This window comes from Tinamus guttatus, unplaced genomic scaffold (assembly GCF_059628265.1).
Source record: "Tinamus guttatus ecotype Peru unplaced genomic scaffold, ASM5962826v1 Tinamus_guttatus_pri_ptg000058l, whole genome shotgun sequence".
Lineage (NCBI taxonomy): Eukaryota > Metazoa > Chordata > Aves > Tinamiformes > Tinamidae > Tinamus > Tinamus guttatus.
Genome location: NW_028288592.1, coordinates 4,366,459 through 4,382,194, shown reverse-complemented (window position 1 = coordinate 4,382,194; position 15,736 = coordinate 4,366,459). Strand labels below are relative to the sequence as shown.

Here is a 15,736-nt window from a genome sequence, read left to right as displayed (position 1 = left end):
GCTACGGAGCCGTTAACGGTCGTTCCGTGAATCCCCTGCGTGGAGGCGGGAGCAGCGGGCCCACGGGGTGGAACCGTTGCGGAAGGAGCGGGGAGGTGGCCCGGGTCTCCCGACACCCTTCAGAGCTGGCTGGGCTGCCCTCGGGTGTGGGGTGCCCTGCTCTGCAGGCCTGTAAACACGAGCTGCTCTGTGAAGTCTGTGGAAATAATAAAAGCGGTGTGCTGCACCAGGTGATGGTGAAAGTACGGGCTGCTGTTGGACGTCTCGCCAGCAGAGGTTTTAGAAGGTGTTCGAGCATCAGCCTGGCAGGGGTAATGTGAACTCCTTGTATAAACAAATGAAGGAGAGCATCAAAGTGTTCCTTCGTCATTTTCTATTTTGTTTTTAGCAAATACTGCCCTGTCCCGTGTTGGATGTTCTCTCACGTTGTTCTTCTGAAAGGCAGATGTACATCTAAATTTGACTGTAAAACCTTAGTAGTGAGCCTTTTTTGTGCCGGTGCCTAGCCTCTTGTAGCAAAGCTTTTGTTAGTGAAGTTATTTGGGCAGTGCCAGAAGTAAGAGTCCTCAGAAAAAGAACTGTTTGTGAGGCTAGAGGTTTGTGTTTCCTAGATTGATACAAGACAATTAACACAATGCTGGTAGGTTTTGCTTAATGGTCTTGTTTTAATCATTCAAGAATTTTCATAAAGCTTTAATTAAAGCTGCTATTTTTTCACTTAATTGTTTTGATTTTTGCAGTTCTGTGCTTAGGGGACTCATCTCAAAGTATAACAGCAACAAAAAGGAGGAAAAAAAAAACCTTTGCAAATAGTGAAAGAAAATGTCACATAAAAGCACTAAAGAAATCAGGAAGGTGAACATCTCTAGCTCCTTGGAGTCTGAAGACATTAGTTTAGAGACCACAGTACCAACTGATGATGTTTCCTCCTCGGAAGAGCGGGAAGGCACTGTTAAAATCACCAAGCAACTGATTGAACGGAAGGAGTTGCTTCATAATCTTCAGCTGTTTAAAATAGAGTTATCTCAGAAAAATTTGATGATTGACAACTTGAAAGTAGAATATTTGACTAAGGTAGGAAACACTATGCATCCTTCTTGACATAGTCTTTTTTTTGTGTGTGTGTCTGGTGTTTTTAAAGTGCTGTACAAGTGCAAACTTTATTTCTCAAAATAATATATTTTAATTGAATGAGCATCTTATTTCTAATTTCTAAATAAAAAACTCATGGAGGAAAAAAAAGACACAGAAAACTCTGGGGCCTTATCCAAGATCTTATAAATAGAAGAGGTGGGACTGAATAGAACTCTAGTCTCTATTTTCTTAAAACAAAGGAAAAAGACCTGCTTTCTTACTAAAATGATAAATGATTTTGGCCTCGATACACAAAACTTAATGGAGTGTTAAGCTGAACTTGAGAAACACTTGAAAAACCATCTGAATGCAATTTAGTGGTTTGTCAGTGGAGAAATGGCTAGAAGATAGTGTCATGCTAATAGTGGGAAACTGTAAATTTCAGTCCTATGCAATTTCAATTAAGATGTGAAAATACAAAAGATATGAAAGTATTGCCACAATTGTGTGCAGGCCACACTTACAACCCCCTGTATGTTAATCATGGTTAGAACTGGCCTGTTGCTCTAAATTTAAGCCTCATTTGAAATTGGTTGGACTAGTAATAGCCGTTTGGCTGAAAAATATCTAACTGTAGAGTGAAGGTTTTTTTATTATGAGTTCAATAGGGAAAAGTCCATATTGTGTTTTATGAAGCCTTAGTGTGTTTGAAGGTTTTGTTGAACAATAATGTTACTGTGTTTCTCTGGGAATTGAACTTTTTTTTTCCTTTCTTTTAAATTGCTCTTTTGTTGCTTTTATCAATATTATCTTGGTAACTTTTTTATTTCTATGTATATTTTTTTAGATAGAAGAGCTAGAGGAAAAGCTTAATGATGCAATCCATCAAAAGCAGCTCTTGTCTTTACGACTGGATAGCCAGCTGGCATTACAGCAAGAAGATGCGAGGTATGATGGAAGTAAAACAACAAAAAATGTCACCTTTAATATGTTATTGACATGAAATCATGTTAAATCACACTGTAAAATGTGATGATTATGAGCTGCTGAAATAGTATTACTTTTGCAGATTATATTGGCTTTTCCCTTCTAAACTTTGAGCTTATGGCATATAGCTAAATTTCAGTTCAGCACTCGCTGAAGTTTGTGGGTTCGTTGAGGGGCGGGAGAGGTGTTGTGTTTCTTCCCTTTTTTTAATTTTTTTTATTAACACCTGGATTCAAAATCTGTTTGAAACCTAGAGTAAGATTTTTCTTAAAAGTATTAAAGAGCACTAAGTAGGTGGAGGGGGAAGGCTCTCAGTTTAAACTGAGCTTTTAGTAGCCCTGCAGTCTAGTGGATAACTTGAGGAAAGGTAAACAGAAAATGTGTGTAACAGGCACTTTCCCTTCCGATGAGGGTTGTTTGTTGGTCAGATATGCTTTCAGTTGCTCAGGTAGAGACTGATTATTTTTCTTCATGTTCTGAAATATTTTGCAGTGGATCTTAACTGAAAATAGCCTGGCTAGCAGGCTCCTTCTAATTATTTCATTAATTAATTGTTTTAACTCTATAACAGGGTTATGGAGGGAGAGCACAGTAGTCTCTAATTACACTAAAGGACACACAACTTAAAGGATGTGACTAACTCAAAATCTTATTCTGTACTAAGCCTAGAATAGCTACAGACTGTGAAAGCAGAGATGAAATCAATTTTCATCTTTGAGTCTTTCAGCTAAGAGCAACAGACTGTCAGAGAAATGTCTCTAATTCTCTGTACTTAGTTGCACCAGGGTGAAATTTCATGTTTGTCTATTTTTGAATTATTTGGGTAGTGCTCAGCAAAAATCTACTATCTGATTAACTATTATTAAAATCGATAGGTATAAGAAGGTTGAACCAGTTTTCCAAATCCTTTTGTTAGTTGCTTGTCTGTTACTTCGATTTCAATCCCTGTCCAACAGAATCTTACACTATGTGCAGAAAATGCCCTTGTGTGATTGATTGCTTTGGTGACTTGTAGGCTTCTTTTTGTTTATTAAATAGTGAGGCAGGCAGGTATTGTTGTATAATACTAATAGAGTTAAATTTTTTGAGTATTACTTTTTAAGTAAGCTCTATGTTCTTTAGAGAAGCAAAAGCATCTAAATTTGAATAAATATTTTCGAGAGCTAGGGCTAAAAGAAAGTAACAAACAAACCCCTGTAAAATGTCTCTAAGTGAACATCTGTTTTCCCTTGCTGTGTAATACCTTGTCATAAAATATATATGACAAAAAATGCATTTTTTTAAAGGACCTCAACCTTATATGTTAAACAGAATAGAAGCTGAGAATGAAGAGCTGTGTGAGGACTAGACAGTAAAACGTGTATACTGAAACTTTAGTAGCAAGACAGAAATTGAGGTTAATATTGCTTTATTTGGCGATTTAACTAGTTGAGGGGGAGGGATTTGTATGGAAAGAAGATTAACCAGCAAGAAGATTAATCTCTTAATTTATAAATTAGTGTTTATTTATCCATTAAAATCAGCACTCTGGGGATTAATTGTCATTCCTTGGCTTCAGCTTGGTATTGTCAATGACTTGGGGCAGTAGTAAAGCCAAATTTGACTGTGAAGCTTTGGATACCTTATGCAGACTGTGTAACCCTGGTGGTTACATTCCTGAGCTCATCTGCCCCTGTAAATATTGTCCCAGTGTAAATGGCTCTCTTGTAAGGATGTTGTGAAGATTTGGCACTTGCATTAATTGCTACTTCCTGTCTTTTATTTTCAAAACAATCTTAAAGAAAACATCAGGCGCTAATGAAACAAGAAATGGAAACCATTCTATTGAGACAAAAACAACTCGAGGAGACAAATCATCAGTTAAGGGAGAGGGCAGGAGATATTCGTCGGAGCTTGCGAGACTTGGAATTAACAGATGATTGTTATGAGAAGCTGAAGTGTCTTCCTGAAGAACAACTTTCTATTCCTGAATATGTGTCTGTGAGTATTTATTTCTATGATGGTTTAAAGCATAACTGTATTTTTTTTTCTTAAAATTGAAGGGATGAACCTGTAGAAATCAATCCAAACTTTCAGAGCTGTTGTTCTTCCCCATTTGGGAGGATGTTTTTGCATGTATTCCTATGAATCATTCCTTTTGTGCCTAGATTCCAGTAAAGTGAAGAACCTTCCAGTTCCAGGAGCCAATGTCTTAGAGTAGAAGAATTGTTGATGTATTTTAAGATGATGAGACAAATAGGATGTTTCAGTTAAATGGTGGGCAGTGACACATTGATGAAGTGAAATACAGTCAACTGAAAATAGGATTTAAAAACTCAAGGTTTAACAGAACCACAAATTTAAATGGTTCTTGCAAAGATTCCCTCCTTTCTCTTGTGTTTTTTTTTTTTTGTCCCTTTCCTACTGCCAGCTACATACAAGGAATAAAGTGTGGCTTTGTTATTTCGTTGTGATTTTTAGAATCTTGTTAATTCCAGCTCATGGGAAGATTGGTGGGGGGAGGGCTGAACTTTCAGTAAAAAGGCAGTGCCCACACAGAATGCTTGGAACATCCTGGCTCACTTATGAGGAAAGAGAGAAGGATTTAGAGACTTGAAGATGCTTCAGTTCAACAGAGTATTAGTGCTGTCCTTATCTACACTGCTAGCTATTAAAGGAACTGTCATTAGTATGGTGTTCAAAGGCTTAGTGCATTTGTTGAGGTATAAATGTTATGAGTATCAGCGCTCTTTTGCTGGATGAAAGCCATGGTATATTGTACTCTAGATATGCACAAGAAAGTGAAATTTGTCATCCTTATCTAAAGGGAGAAATTCTTGGGAGCATCTTTTGAAAAAGTTTCAAGACTTGGATCTTGAAAGTGCTTGGAAACATTTAGGGCAGCATGATAAAACAGGAATGCCTAACTTGAGGCCTATTAGGTTATTACTCTGTAGCTGTCTACTCTCTGTCCTCTGCTTAGTTATTTGAGCTGTTCATCACTTATTCCTGCACCAGCACTATGGACAAAGCAGACTGGGCACAAACTGGAATCCATGAGAGCAAGTTGCAGCTGGTGTGGGGAAAGAGCTTTTGTTCTTCAGGGCTTGATCAGTGGGCAGTTCAGAAGCCTGAAGAGCAAGGCAGGATAGAGAACAGGGAACCTTGCCAGCTGCCCTAAGTGCAAGTGAAGCTGTTACAGTCCAGTTAGAGCGTTTAGACTGGATATGTGAGTAGAAAACAGTTTGAAAAACATGTTAAGCAGCAGGGATCTGCTTCTACATATAATGTAGCTTTCTTTCCAACTTGCGTTCAACAAGTCAGTGTTGCTTTTGTCTCTGAACCACACTGTGCTTTGTTATGCGTATGCTCAGTGATGCCCAAAAGATGTAAATGCCAGGTTATTCCTTTGAAGAAACCCCTTTCTGGCAATTCTTTTTTTTTTTTTTTTTTTTTTTTTTTTTTTTCTTCTCCAGGAGAAGAAAAGCTAGGGGTGGACTCTCTTCCCTCAGCTTCTTCTGGCAACAGGATTGGTATGAATATGGACCCTAGGAAGCTATAAAGCTGTTCTGCCTATCCTATCTATGCATCCACGTGGCTTTTGAATAGCAGGCAAAGAATTCTTAGGAAAAAACTGTGGGATTTTTTTGTTTTGTTTTTTCCTAATGCTGTTTTCAGCTTTGCTTTCCTAAGGAGGAAATTTGCATTTTTCAGGCACTGCTAATACTGGAATAAAGTTCTCTTCAACAAATAAGAGTTCTGTTTAGGGAATATTTGAGCAAGAAACTTCCAGACTTGAACATGAAAACTCTTTCCTCGCCTTCAATTTATCAGTGTTAAAATGCTGCCTTTTATCCTTCAATATAGAAGTGTACACATTTTACATTTTGAGAGCCAGCATACCAGACTAAGTGCAGGGAGTATTTTAATATATATTTTATATATTTGTGTATTTTTGTGAATATTGAAAGTTTAAAATTAAAACAAATGTGGGATGTTTTTCGGCTTTTCTTCCACAAAGGGGTGCTATGGTGACATGGTAGAGCAGAGACCAAGTAACATTTATGTGGATGATAATGATGAAAGAAAAATGATCTTTTAAATATTTTTCTCTAAAAATGTTTTAAATATTTAGATTTTTTAAAAAAAAATGTTTCTTTGCTCCCACTCTTCCTGCTTCGCTCTAATTTTCATCAAAATATGGTGGGTACATGCTAAGATTTTTTTTTTTTAGAATGCGTGATCGTCCTTTAAACACCACCTAAATATCTCTTTTTTCTTTATTGACTTGGCGAGTGGCAACATATGCTTAATCTACTGAGCTGTACATGTCAAATAACTGTTGAGACTTGAACCTATGCTACAGCCTCCCCCTCAGTTTCACATTAGTTTACATTTTTTTCTTGCCATGGATTGAGGTTTTCCCTGTCAATGCTACATGTATGTTTATTCTTCATGCCTGGATCCTCTCTGTTATCTAGTTAAGCTTTGGGGGCCTGTGGTACAAGTCAGGTGTCCTTAGAATAGGATTAAAAATACAAAAACTGTAGGGTAAAGCTATGTGTGGCTCACAAAAAAAAAAAAGGCATTATTAAAAATAACATTTTAGTAATATAGGTAATATACAGTTCACTTCTCAAAAAAATACCCATTATACTATCATTAAACAATAGTATCTGAGTGGAGTTTTTAATTTGTTATTTTCAGAACAGGAGCAAAAAATTATTTGCTCTTTTCTTGGTCCTTCTGTATTCTAGTTTCAAAAACCTGTCACTTATGTCCTTTTGTTCACTATATGTATGAACTTAATGTATGGAGTATCTCTTGTTTCTGTCTTATAGCTATCTTTAGTTATCTAATTTTAGGTTAGATAATTTTATCTTTTAATGAAGTTTAGTTATCTAACTTATCTACAAGTTATTCTTTTTTTGGTAAAGCTGACATTTTTTTTTCTTTGCAAGCTAGTTTATAAAAGTAAAAGGATATTCTATTTTAAATGCCCAATTGCCAGCTTTTCTTCTCTTCAAAATAAACAAAGCTACCAAACTAATAGGGAGTAGTAATCTGGAAGAGTGTAGACATTGGAAGAGTTCTCAATTCTTCTTTCTTTCTTTTCTTTTTCTTTCCTTTTTGTCTTTTACTGCTAACTTTTTACTGCCGCATTTCCTAATATTTACTCTTGCTTAGTAGAAATGTTCTGGAAAAGTTTCATGTATGATGTTTGGACTATACCTATGATTTTGGTGGAGGGGAAGGCAGAAAAGAGTGATTTTAGTATTAGTATTTATAGCTATATCTGTATAGTTGGGAGGATTTTTGCTTACAAAATGTGTTATGGAAGAGGCCTCCAAAGGTAATGGAAATGTAGGGGTCAGGTTCTGGAATGGGATCAAATCCACAGTCCCAAGCGCTAGTTTTAGATGCATCATAAGTTGCTTGAGTTTAGGTTGCAGCCAGCCTTTCAGCTGGGGGGATTCACCTCTTGGCATTGCAGCTAGCTTGATGTTTCAGTGAGCTGGTTTAGATACCTGGTTGGCCTTAAAACAGGCTCTTTTGAGGGCCTGTTGGGCGAGGTTTAGGTAGGGTATTCCCACGTAGGTACTGGTAGGGTGTTCCCATCTATCCTGCTGCGGTCCCAGAAAAGTGAGATCAAAGGTCTCAAATTGGGCGCCTTGGAGTGCGGTTCACAGCAACCAAATATTGTCAGCTTAGTTATGTGATGCAACTGAGCCCTTTTAACAACCTGTTGGATTTGAAGGATGGGGGGAAGTTACGGTGTTTCACTTCCTCCTGCCTGTAGTTATCTGTTTCCTTTGTTTACTTTGACATTTCTCTGGATGAAAAGGGAGCAGTTATTAGGAGCAACTGACAAAAAGAAAACTAATCTCTCACTATTGCTCATACCACTAAAATGCCTTTTGGTTGTAGGTGGGTTAGCAAGTTGTTTCAAATAGGCTCGAGAGTTAAAGCAAGGAAGAGGAAGGGACAATATAGATGATTATGCCAGTATTATTTTTATTATTCAGGCAATCTACCTGGAAGCTGCTGTAGTTAGATATGTGCATCTTTACCCTTTATTTCTCATTTTCATTAGTTGTTAAGCACAGATTAGTATTTCTTAGCTACTTTGTCAAAGGCTGAAGAAAGCTACTGTTTTTGCTTTAAACAATCCAAAAAAGGTTAGTAATATGCTGAATTACGAACTGAAGGTTGTAGATTATTGCAATAAAATACACTTGACTTGCTGGGCATTGTAGTAGTGCAACTTTTTTAGTCTTAACTTTGTATTTTGTTCTTTTAGATTCGATTCTACGAAGTAGTGCATTCACTAAGAAAAGAACTACATGATCTACAGGTGAAAAAGGAAAGCCTAACAGAAGAACTAAATGGATACAAGTCCCAGCTTAAGTGTCTGACAGAGGTTTGTGTGCTTTATTTCTCTCAACTAAAATAAATAAACATTTCTTCACAGAAATATATAGTCCAGATCATTACTGGATACATATAAGGTGGAGTGTTTTTATTTATTTATTTATTCATTTTGAAAAGAGAAACTAGAAGTTCTTTTGGGCTATGGGGCAGTCCGATATACAATATGTGCTACCTAGCATGACTTGCTCATGGCATTTCTGCTGTTTTAAGGTAGACTCGTTCCAGCCATATCTTGCTTTTTGGGAGCAAACTTCAGGGCAGAGAAGATGAAGCAGGAGATCTATATGAATAGTTGAAGACACAATGACTGGTGTGTTGGTGGTAATTTGGTATTGTTGATACCTTTTGTTTTAACAATACATAAATGCTTTTTTTGAATTCTTTTTTAATTTTCTTTTTCTTTTAGGGATTTTATCTAAATATATATATGTTTTTCAAAGAGTAAGGAAATTGAAAGAGATGCTATACTGGGAATTTTATTTATCTTTACCAATATTTATTCTACTCTAACTCATACAAAATACAGCTAGGATGTTGATTAGCTATTTAGATCAGTTCTACCTAAATCTAGAATTGGAATAAATACATCTGGACCCTCCAGTGCAAGAGGAACATGGAAGCTCTGGAGAGAGTCCGATGTGGAGCTACAAAGATGATAAGCAGACTTGAGCATCTGTCTTACGAGAAGAGGCTGAGAGAGCAAGGCTTGTTTAGCCTAAAGAAAAGAAGGCTGAGGGAGGATCTTATCAATGTGTATAAATACCTTAATGGAGACCCAAGAGAATGGGGCCAGGCTCTTCAGTGGTGGCCAGCAATATGACAAGAGGCAGTAGCTACAAACTGGAGCCCAGGAAGTTCCATCTGAAATTGAGGAAAAACTTCTTTACTGTGAGGGTGACAGAGCCCTGGAACGAGCTGTCTAAAGAGGTTGTGGAGTCTCTTTCTCTGGAGATCTTAAAAACTTGCCTGCACGTGATCCTGTGCAATGTGCCGTATGTGACCTTGTTTGTGCAGGGAGGTTGGACTAGATGATCTCCAGAGGTCCCTTCCAACCTTATTTACTGTATGATTCACTCTGTGATTCATTGTGAATAGTTGAAACCCTTACATAAAAAAAAAAATAGTTGACAAAGGCCTAGAAACCTCTGTCATTTTGCTATTTCTGTAATTATTATTCAGTTGCTACATCTCTTTTTTTTCCCCTTAAAATTTATTTATGGAATAATGAGCTGTAAAAGGTGATTCATTTCTACCAAGTTATCTTGTGAAATTCTTAGTATTTGCATTTCTTATTAAATTCAGCAAGTAATAGTTGTAAATAAAATAACATACCTTTATATTCTTCAGTATTCTCTGTTTTCCTCTTTGATCATAATTAAGCTTAACTTACTGATGCTAAATTTGATTTATCTAAGTATTTTCCTTCATTGTATCTCTACATACCGGTGCTCTGACTTAAAAGTCTACAAATCATCCTATAGAATTTTAAGATTGAGGTGACATCAGTGTTAATTTTTGCTGCAGCATTTTAGCTGGAGAGGAGGTAACAGATTCCATCACAGGATTAACTATTTTTTTGTACCTTGATGTTCCTTTCCTATTTGAATTTCAGTAGTGCTGTTCCTTCTTAACACATGGTGGCAGTATTCACCTTTCCAACTGAATTATTCTTAAAATCCCTAGGGATTTCAAACTTTGCTGTTGAAATTGATAATGACAAAACAGCAGAACTTTGCCCGTCCTGAACTGTTGTGGTCGTGTTTGTTATTCCATTTAAATAGTTCACTTAAATTGAGGGATTAGTGAGAATGAATATCACACTCTTTAAAAAAAAAAAAAAAAAAAAAAAAACAGATGTCGAAATGTCACAAGCATAAATGTCACAAGGGACTTAGAGTTAGTAATGAGATGTATCTTTAGAATTCTCAATTTTTAGATAATATGTATGTATGACTTGTTCATGTGCACTTTTCTAGTAAAACCCAACAAAATCTTCTCGTGTTTTTGTGTGGAGAGGTCATGTTTTGCGTGTTGAATATGATGTGACTCGATATGCCCTCTTTTGTGTATGGGCAGACTTTTGCATCTGTGTTTTTCTTCTAGCAATTTTACATTTGACCTAATGTCTTAATGAGTTTAGTGTTGCAAGGTACCACAGATTGTTTCTGATAATAAAGTAAAAGGAGCATCATCAATGAGTTCTTTAGCATCTTTAACATGCTAAAGCTGTTATAAACAAGCATATCTTGCAGTTAAAGGGGACATGATTTCGATTGTACTCTTGGAGAAATTAATTAATTTGAGCTGCTTTGGTAAGCTCAGACTTTCCTGTGAGGAAGATAATCAGTGTGAAGTAAAACTCAATTTCGTTCATAGTCTTATTGGAGCTCTGCTATCCTTCTATTGGTTTTGTGACATTTTAAACATTCTTTACTTCTGTCTCTACAGAACGTGGTTGCTGATGTCTCTTACTTGCCTGTAATTAACTAAATACCATGATCTTCGAATCCTTCCATGAGTTCCCCATCCAATATTTCATAAAATTTATGTTTTCTCTAATAGTATTTCTGTTCACAATATAACTTATCAATAAAATTTACTCTAGTTTTAAGGCTTTTTTAAATATTGCAAATGATTTATTCTTCTAATTATTTTCAACCTTTTTCCCTCTTTATAGGAACATGAAATAGAATTAAAATGCATGCGTGTTTTAAATCCTTCTATTAACTACTTATGTCTGGGAGGAGAGGAGCTTGATGGCTTTCCAGGTTTTCTGGCTTTTCTAGCAGACTGGGTTTGGATAAGATTTATACATGTAGATTTCCCCCCCTAGAAATAAAGGCATGAAAAATATGAGAATTATCCATAGGTCTAAGGAAGGCCTTACTGTCTGTCAAGCAAAGAGCTGAGAATATCTAAAGCAAAATCTCGAGTTCTCTAATATGTTAAGCCAACTTTAGGGAAAAAATAGAAGTAGAATGAATGTACTAAGTAGGATAACCATGGACTACCATTAGTTGTGTTATTTTGTGACAGATTGGCTGCAGTTCTTTACTTTGGTTAGAGAAAATGAGGTCTAATTTTACTGTTCTTGCAACCTTTGGTATTGGAGTGTGAATCCAAGACACTCATTTTAATTCTGTCGTAGTTTATTGTTGCTTGAAGCCATGAATTTCTTGTGATCCTGTATATGCATGTGGGAAAACAACGCAACCCAGTTCTGTTCTTTGGAAAGTATTATGGTGACCTGCTATGGCTAAGTATCAGTTACATAAAATCACCTCTGCAAACCTACTGAATCTTTTGCTACCTGCTGCCAATTTGTTTTCTTCAGAGAAAGAGCTCGTCGGCACTGTCCCTGGAAAGATGAGTTCTGGGGAGAGCGATGTTTATATAGCAGCTGCTCAGGCAGCATCCTGCTGCTCCAGCTAGGAAGCTTAGGTTTGTGAAGACTGAGGTGACACTGTAGCCCCGTGTAAGAACCGTCTTTATTAGTTTTGATAAAATCCTCCTATTCTTTAGGCAATTCATTAATTCATTTATGTAAAAATCTTTTTATTTCTGGCTTCAGCATGTAAAAGACATCTTTCAAATGTCTTGTCATGTGCATTTGTGCCCTCTGTAAAAATATCTGTTATATATATATGTATTATATAAAAATATTGGTTAGCAATCATTTAATTTGTCATATGGTGAGGTCTCTCAAACTTTGCAGCAGATATCTCCTGTTGATTCTCTGCTGCTGCTGAGTTAACACTTAATCAAAGCCTGCTGGATCTGAAACACAGACCCATGAGGAGCTGCTTCTGACAACTAGTAGCAAAGAACAGAGTGTGGAGGCTGCCCTCCTTCCTTGCCACCATCTTCAGAGCACCCTGTGATGAACGGTGATCAGTTCCTCTGATCCTAATTATATTAACAGCAGACTGAGAGGGGGTGGGGATGAGAACACTGGTGAAAGTCATGTTCTGTATTTCAGTGTTGGCTGATCTGTAACCAGACGTATAGTGCAGACTTGTTCCAGTCCTCTCTTTACAGCTCTCAGTCCTTCAAGTACAAATAACATTAGCACCACTCTTTTTCTTTAGAGATGCCTTACAGAACATCTGCATACTATTTTCAGAGTTACTTTGTTCAAAAGTAGTTAGACTTTCCCTCAGTGAGATACAACTTAGTATTTTTTGTCCCTCTCTGTCAAGATTGAGAGTCTAAGGAGGCCGCTCTGCATTCCTGCATAGGAGGCATGGTTCAAGATGAAGTACTACCTTATTCTGTCTGTGGGTTGCTTGCCAATATTTTTTTCCAGAATTCAGTTTTGATGAAGTTTGTCTTTTTTTTATTATTATTTTTTAGAGCTTCTTTAGTTACAAAGTGTTCCGTATGGTTGCCATCAGGACTTCCAATCTAATCTGTAGTTTGACAGTTACCTTGAGGCTATGGTGAATTTAAAGATAGACATTATGTAGGACAAAGATGTCTTCTAAGGCCTAGCCTCTGAATTAGGATTACAAACTGCTAGGTCTTGCGAGCTAAATCTCTTTTCTGAGATAAAGATTCCCATCTGAAGGAAAAACACATAGTTTTCAAGGAAAGCTCTTTGTCTGAAGAGCCTGTGGGCACTAGATGCATCCAACTGTTGCAAAAGTGAAACGACTATTGCCACTGTAGAAACACAACCCTCCTTAGGATTTCTTTAGAAGGTAGCATGTCTGCAACCTAACCCTGTACCAGAACCTCTTCCCAGTGTCCAAAAGCCTCCAAAATCATTTCAAGCAATATTTTAATTACTTTGCCTTTGAATCTCTCTGGAAGGTACAGCTGAGGCCTCAGGCTTAAGTGAGATATGTGCCTGCTTTCCTTTGCTGTCATTTATCTTTGCAGCTTTTTCTGAACAGTAGGCTACCAGCAACAGTTAACTCTGGGCAGCAGTCTGATATCTTCAAGAGTCACGGAAACTTAGGAATCTTCTGCTGCTCTCTATTGGAGAACTATCGGCTATTTGTAGATGATGTAAAGAAGTCGTGCTACTTCCATTTCATTGGATGCCAAATCTATTAATTTATGTTGTTTATCTTACCCATAAGAATTTTTTTGCAAGATCGGCTAATCCCTGTCAGATATTTTGTATGCAGAATTTACATGTGTGTTTCTTTCAGTGACTGCCAGAAGCTACTATGCAAGATGAAGGATAAAAGTGAAGCCTCATACAAAAAAAAATGAGGTCTGAAATTGGAATAGTTTCTGTACTCAGTTTGGAATTTAAATGGTGCCGAACCGGCAAACTCAGAATGTCCTCACTTGAAACATGCACTTAGCAGCAATACTGGAAAATCAAATGGAAGCCCTTCTTGGAAGGGACCTACAGAAACCTGTTTTACTGGGTGCTGTTGGGTGTCTTGGACAGCTCGGTTAACAATTTACTTAACCAACATTTGTCTACCCTTCTTAAAGGACAGATTCATTTGCTCTGACAGTCTCTCATCTGTCTGAGTTGACACTCTAGCAGTACAAGTTAGTAAGAAACTGAAGAAAATCCAAGCATTGCTGGCAAGGCTATCATGAATCATGTTCCTTATGAATGAGTACTCTATGTCCTTTTATTTTATTTTTTTTAAGATTTGTGGACTTATTAAGTTGGTTATTTTTATGTATTGTTATATTTTCCAAGACCTCATTCATGTCCTTGAATACACTATGTATTTTGATCCTTCTTAAAATTCCCATACTGTTTCAGTAGGACAAAGCAATTCATCAAAATTTCAAGCTCTCTTGAAGATAAATTGAGGTAAAACTGTTCCAGGACAGAGATATTAAAATCAGTTAAGAGTATGTGACTGTTATAAGCTAAATTAACTTCGTCCCTATCTAAATAACACTTACTCTTCCTACAGACAGCTTGATTGTGTATACTAAAGACTTGCACAGAATTCTATATTTCTATAGCCATATATGCTAACTGGAAATACGCATCTCATGGTTTCTTTTGTTGGCCTATAGACTGAATATTTATTCAGAGGCACTGTTACATTTGTCCTGTGATAAAAATGTCTCTATCTAAAAAAGATAAGGCAATTGGAAACTGGTGATCTATGAGGCGTACTTAGTATTCAGGAAGTATACTGAATCTAAATGTATTTTGTTTAATTAGATACTCAACAACTTGATACTTGAAATGTCTTTGTATTGCTTTTTAAAAGTAGAATTTAACTCCCTCCCTATCCTGTGGTATTATCATATCATTACAGGAAATTCATAACTGATTTATTGGATATAATTTAAATTTTATTTCAAGTCTCAACTGCTAGAAAAGACAAATCTTGTAGATGTTTAAATGTTCTGATAACTGGCCCCTTAAACTCTTTTTGTCAGATTTGTCCAGAGGCCTGCTTGGAGACACGTCCATCCTTCATCAGTTTCCATTTTATGGTTTAAGTAGCTGTCTTCTGGGTGCTTCTGTGAGAATTATTGTAAGAACTTCAATAATTCAGTCTTTCTGCAAAGGAAATGCCCATTCTAATAGGGGATTAACAGAATGTCAGCAGTGTTTGTAGCAGAATGGCATGGGATGTCACAGAGGAATTGTATGGGAACTTGTGCTTTATTTAAGTATCCTTACCAACATACCTTACTGAAAAATGAATTGTGCTTTTACTACCTAACAGGCTATGTGGATTCTTGCACCTTTGTATTACATGTTTTAAATTCTAACATCTTAAAACATCTGACAAAAGCTTTACCGATGAGGCAATGTCATCTTTAAAAGTGCAGGGTTATTAATGACTTTCGGGTATGATAAGGAGAAACAGTTTTCTGTAGTCTTAACTTGTTTAATGTACATCGTTAATTAGGATAAACCAATACAAATAAGCTATGTACCAGTGAATTTGGTTGAATGGAAACCATTTATTTAGATTAAATATTCTTACAGCTTTGCCATCCAGACTCCTCAAGAACACTTTGTGTGTTTTATAAAGATTTTATTGCTTTTGTACTTCTGAAATCTGATTTTCTGTTTGTCAGTGGAGTAGTTACAACATGATTTGTATTTGACTGAGATTCCCTGTCATGTCTTAAAAGCATTGTGGTGCTTTTTTGAGAAGATCTTCCGCCGATTTATGTATTTGTGAGGTCTGTGATTTCTGGTCCGTGTTCATTCTGTTTTTCCATCCCTAATGTAAGAGGAGCAAATATCAGGACAATAGAAGTCATGTTTAGGATTCACTTAGACATCTGTATAAATTATAGCTTTAATTGTATTTTGAAA

The 15,736-nt window shown here is 36.6% G+C and overlaps 1 protein-coding gene across 1 annotated transcript in view; it reads left to right on the top strand.

Annotated features, from left to right (window-relative positions):
* The first annotated feature begins 696 nt into the window (after positions 1–696).
* The window catches only part of PIBF1 (progesterone immunomodulatory binding factor 1), a 102,388-nt gene continuing 87,348 nt past the window's right edge, over positions 697–15,736 (top strand). The window contains exons 1-4 of the mRNA XM_088540284.1: positions 697–1,074; positions 1,922–2,022; positions 3,843–4,041; positions 8,342–8,461. Coding sequence (XP_088396410.1) covers positions 823–1,074; positions 1,922–2,022; positions 3,843–4,041; positions 8,342–8,461 — 672 coding nt within the window. The 5' untranslated portion in view covers positions 697–822. The remainder of the gene's footprint in view (positions 1,075–1,921; positions 2,023–3,842; positions 4,042–8,341; positions 8,462–15,736) is intronic.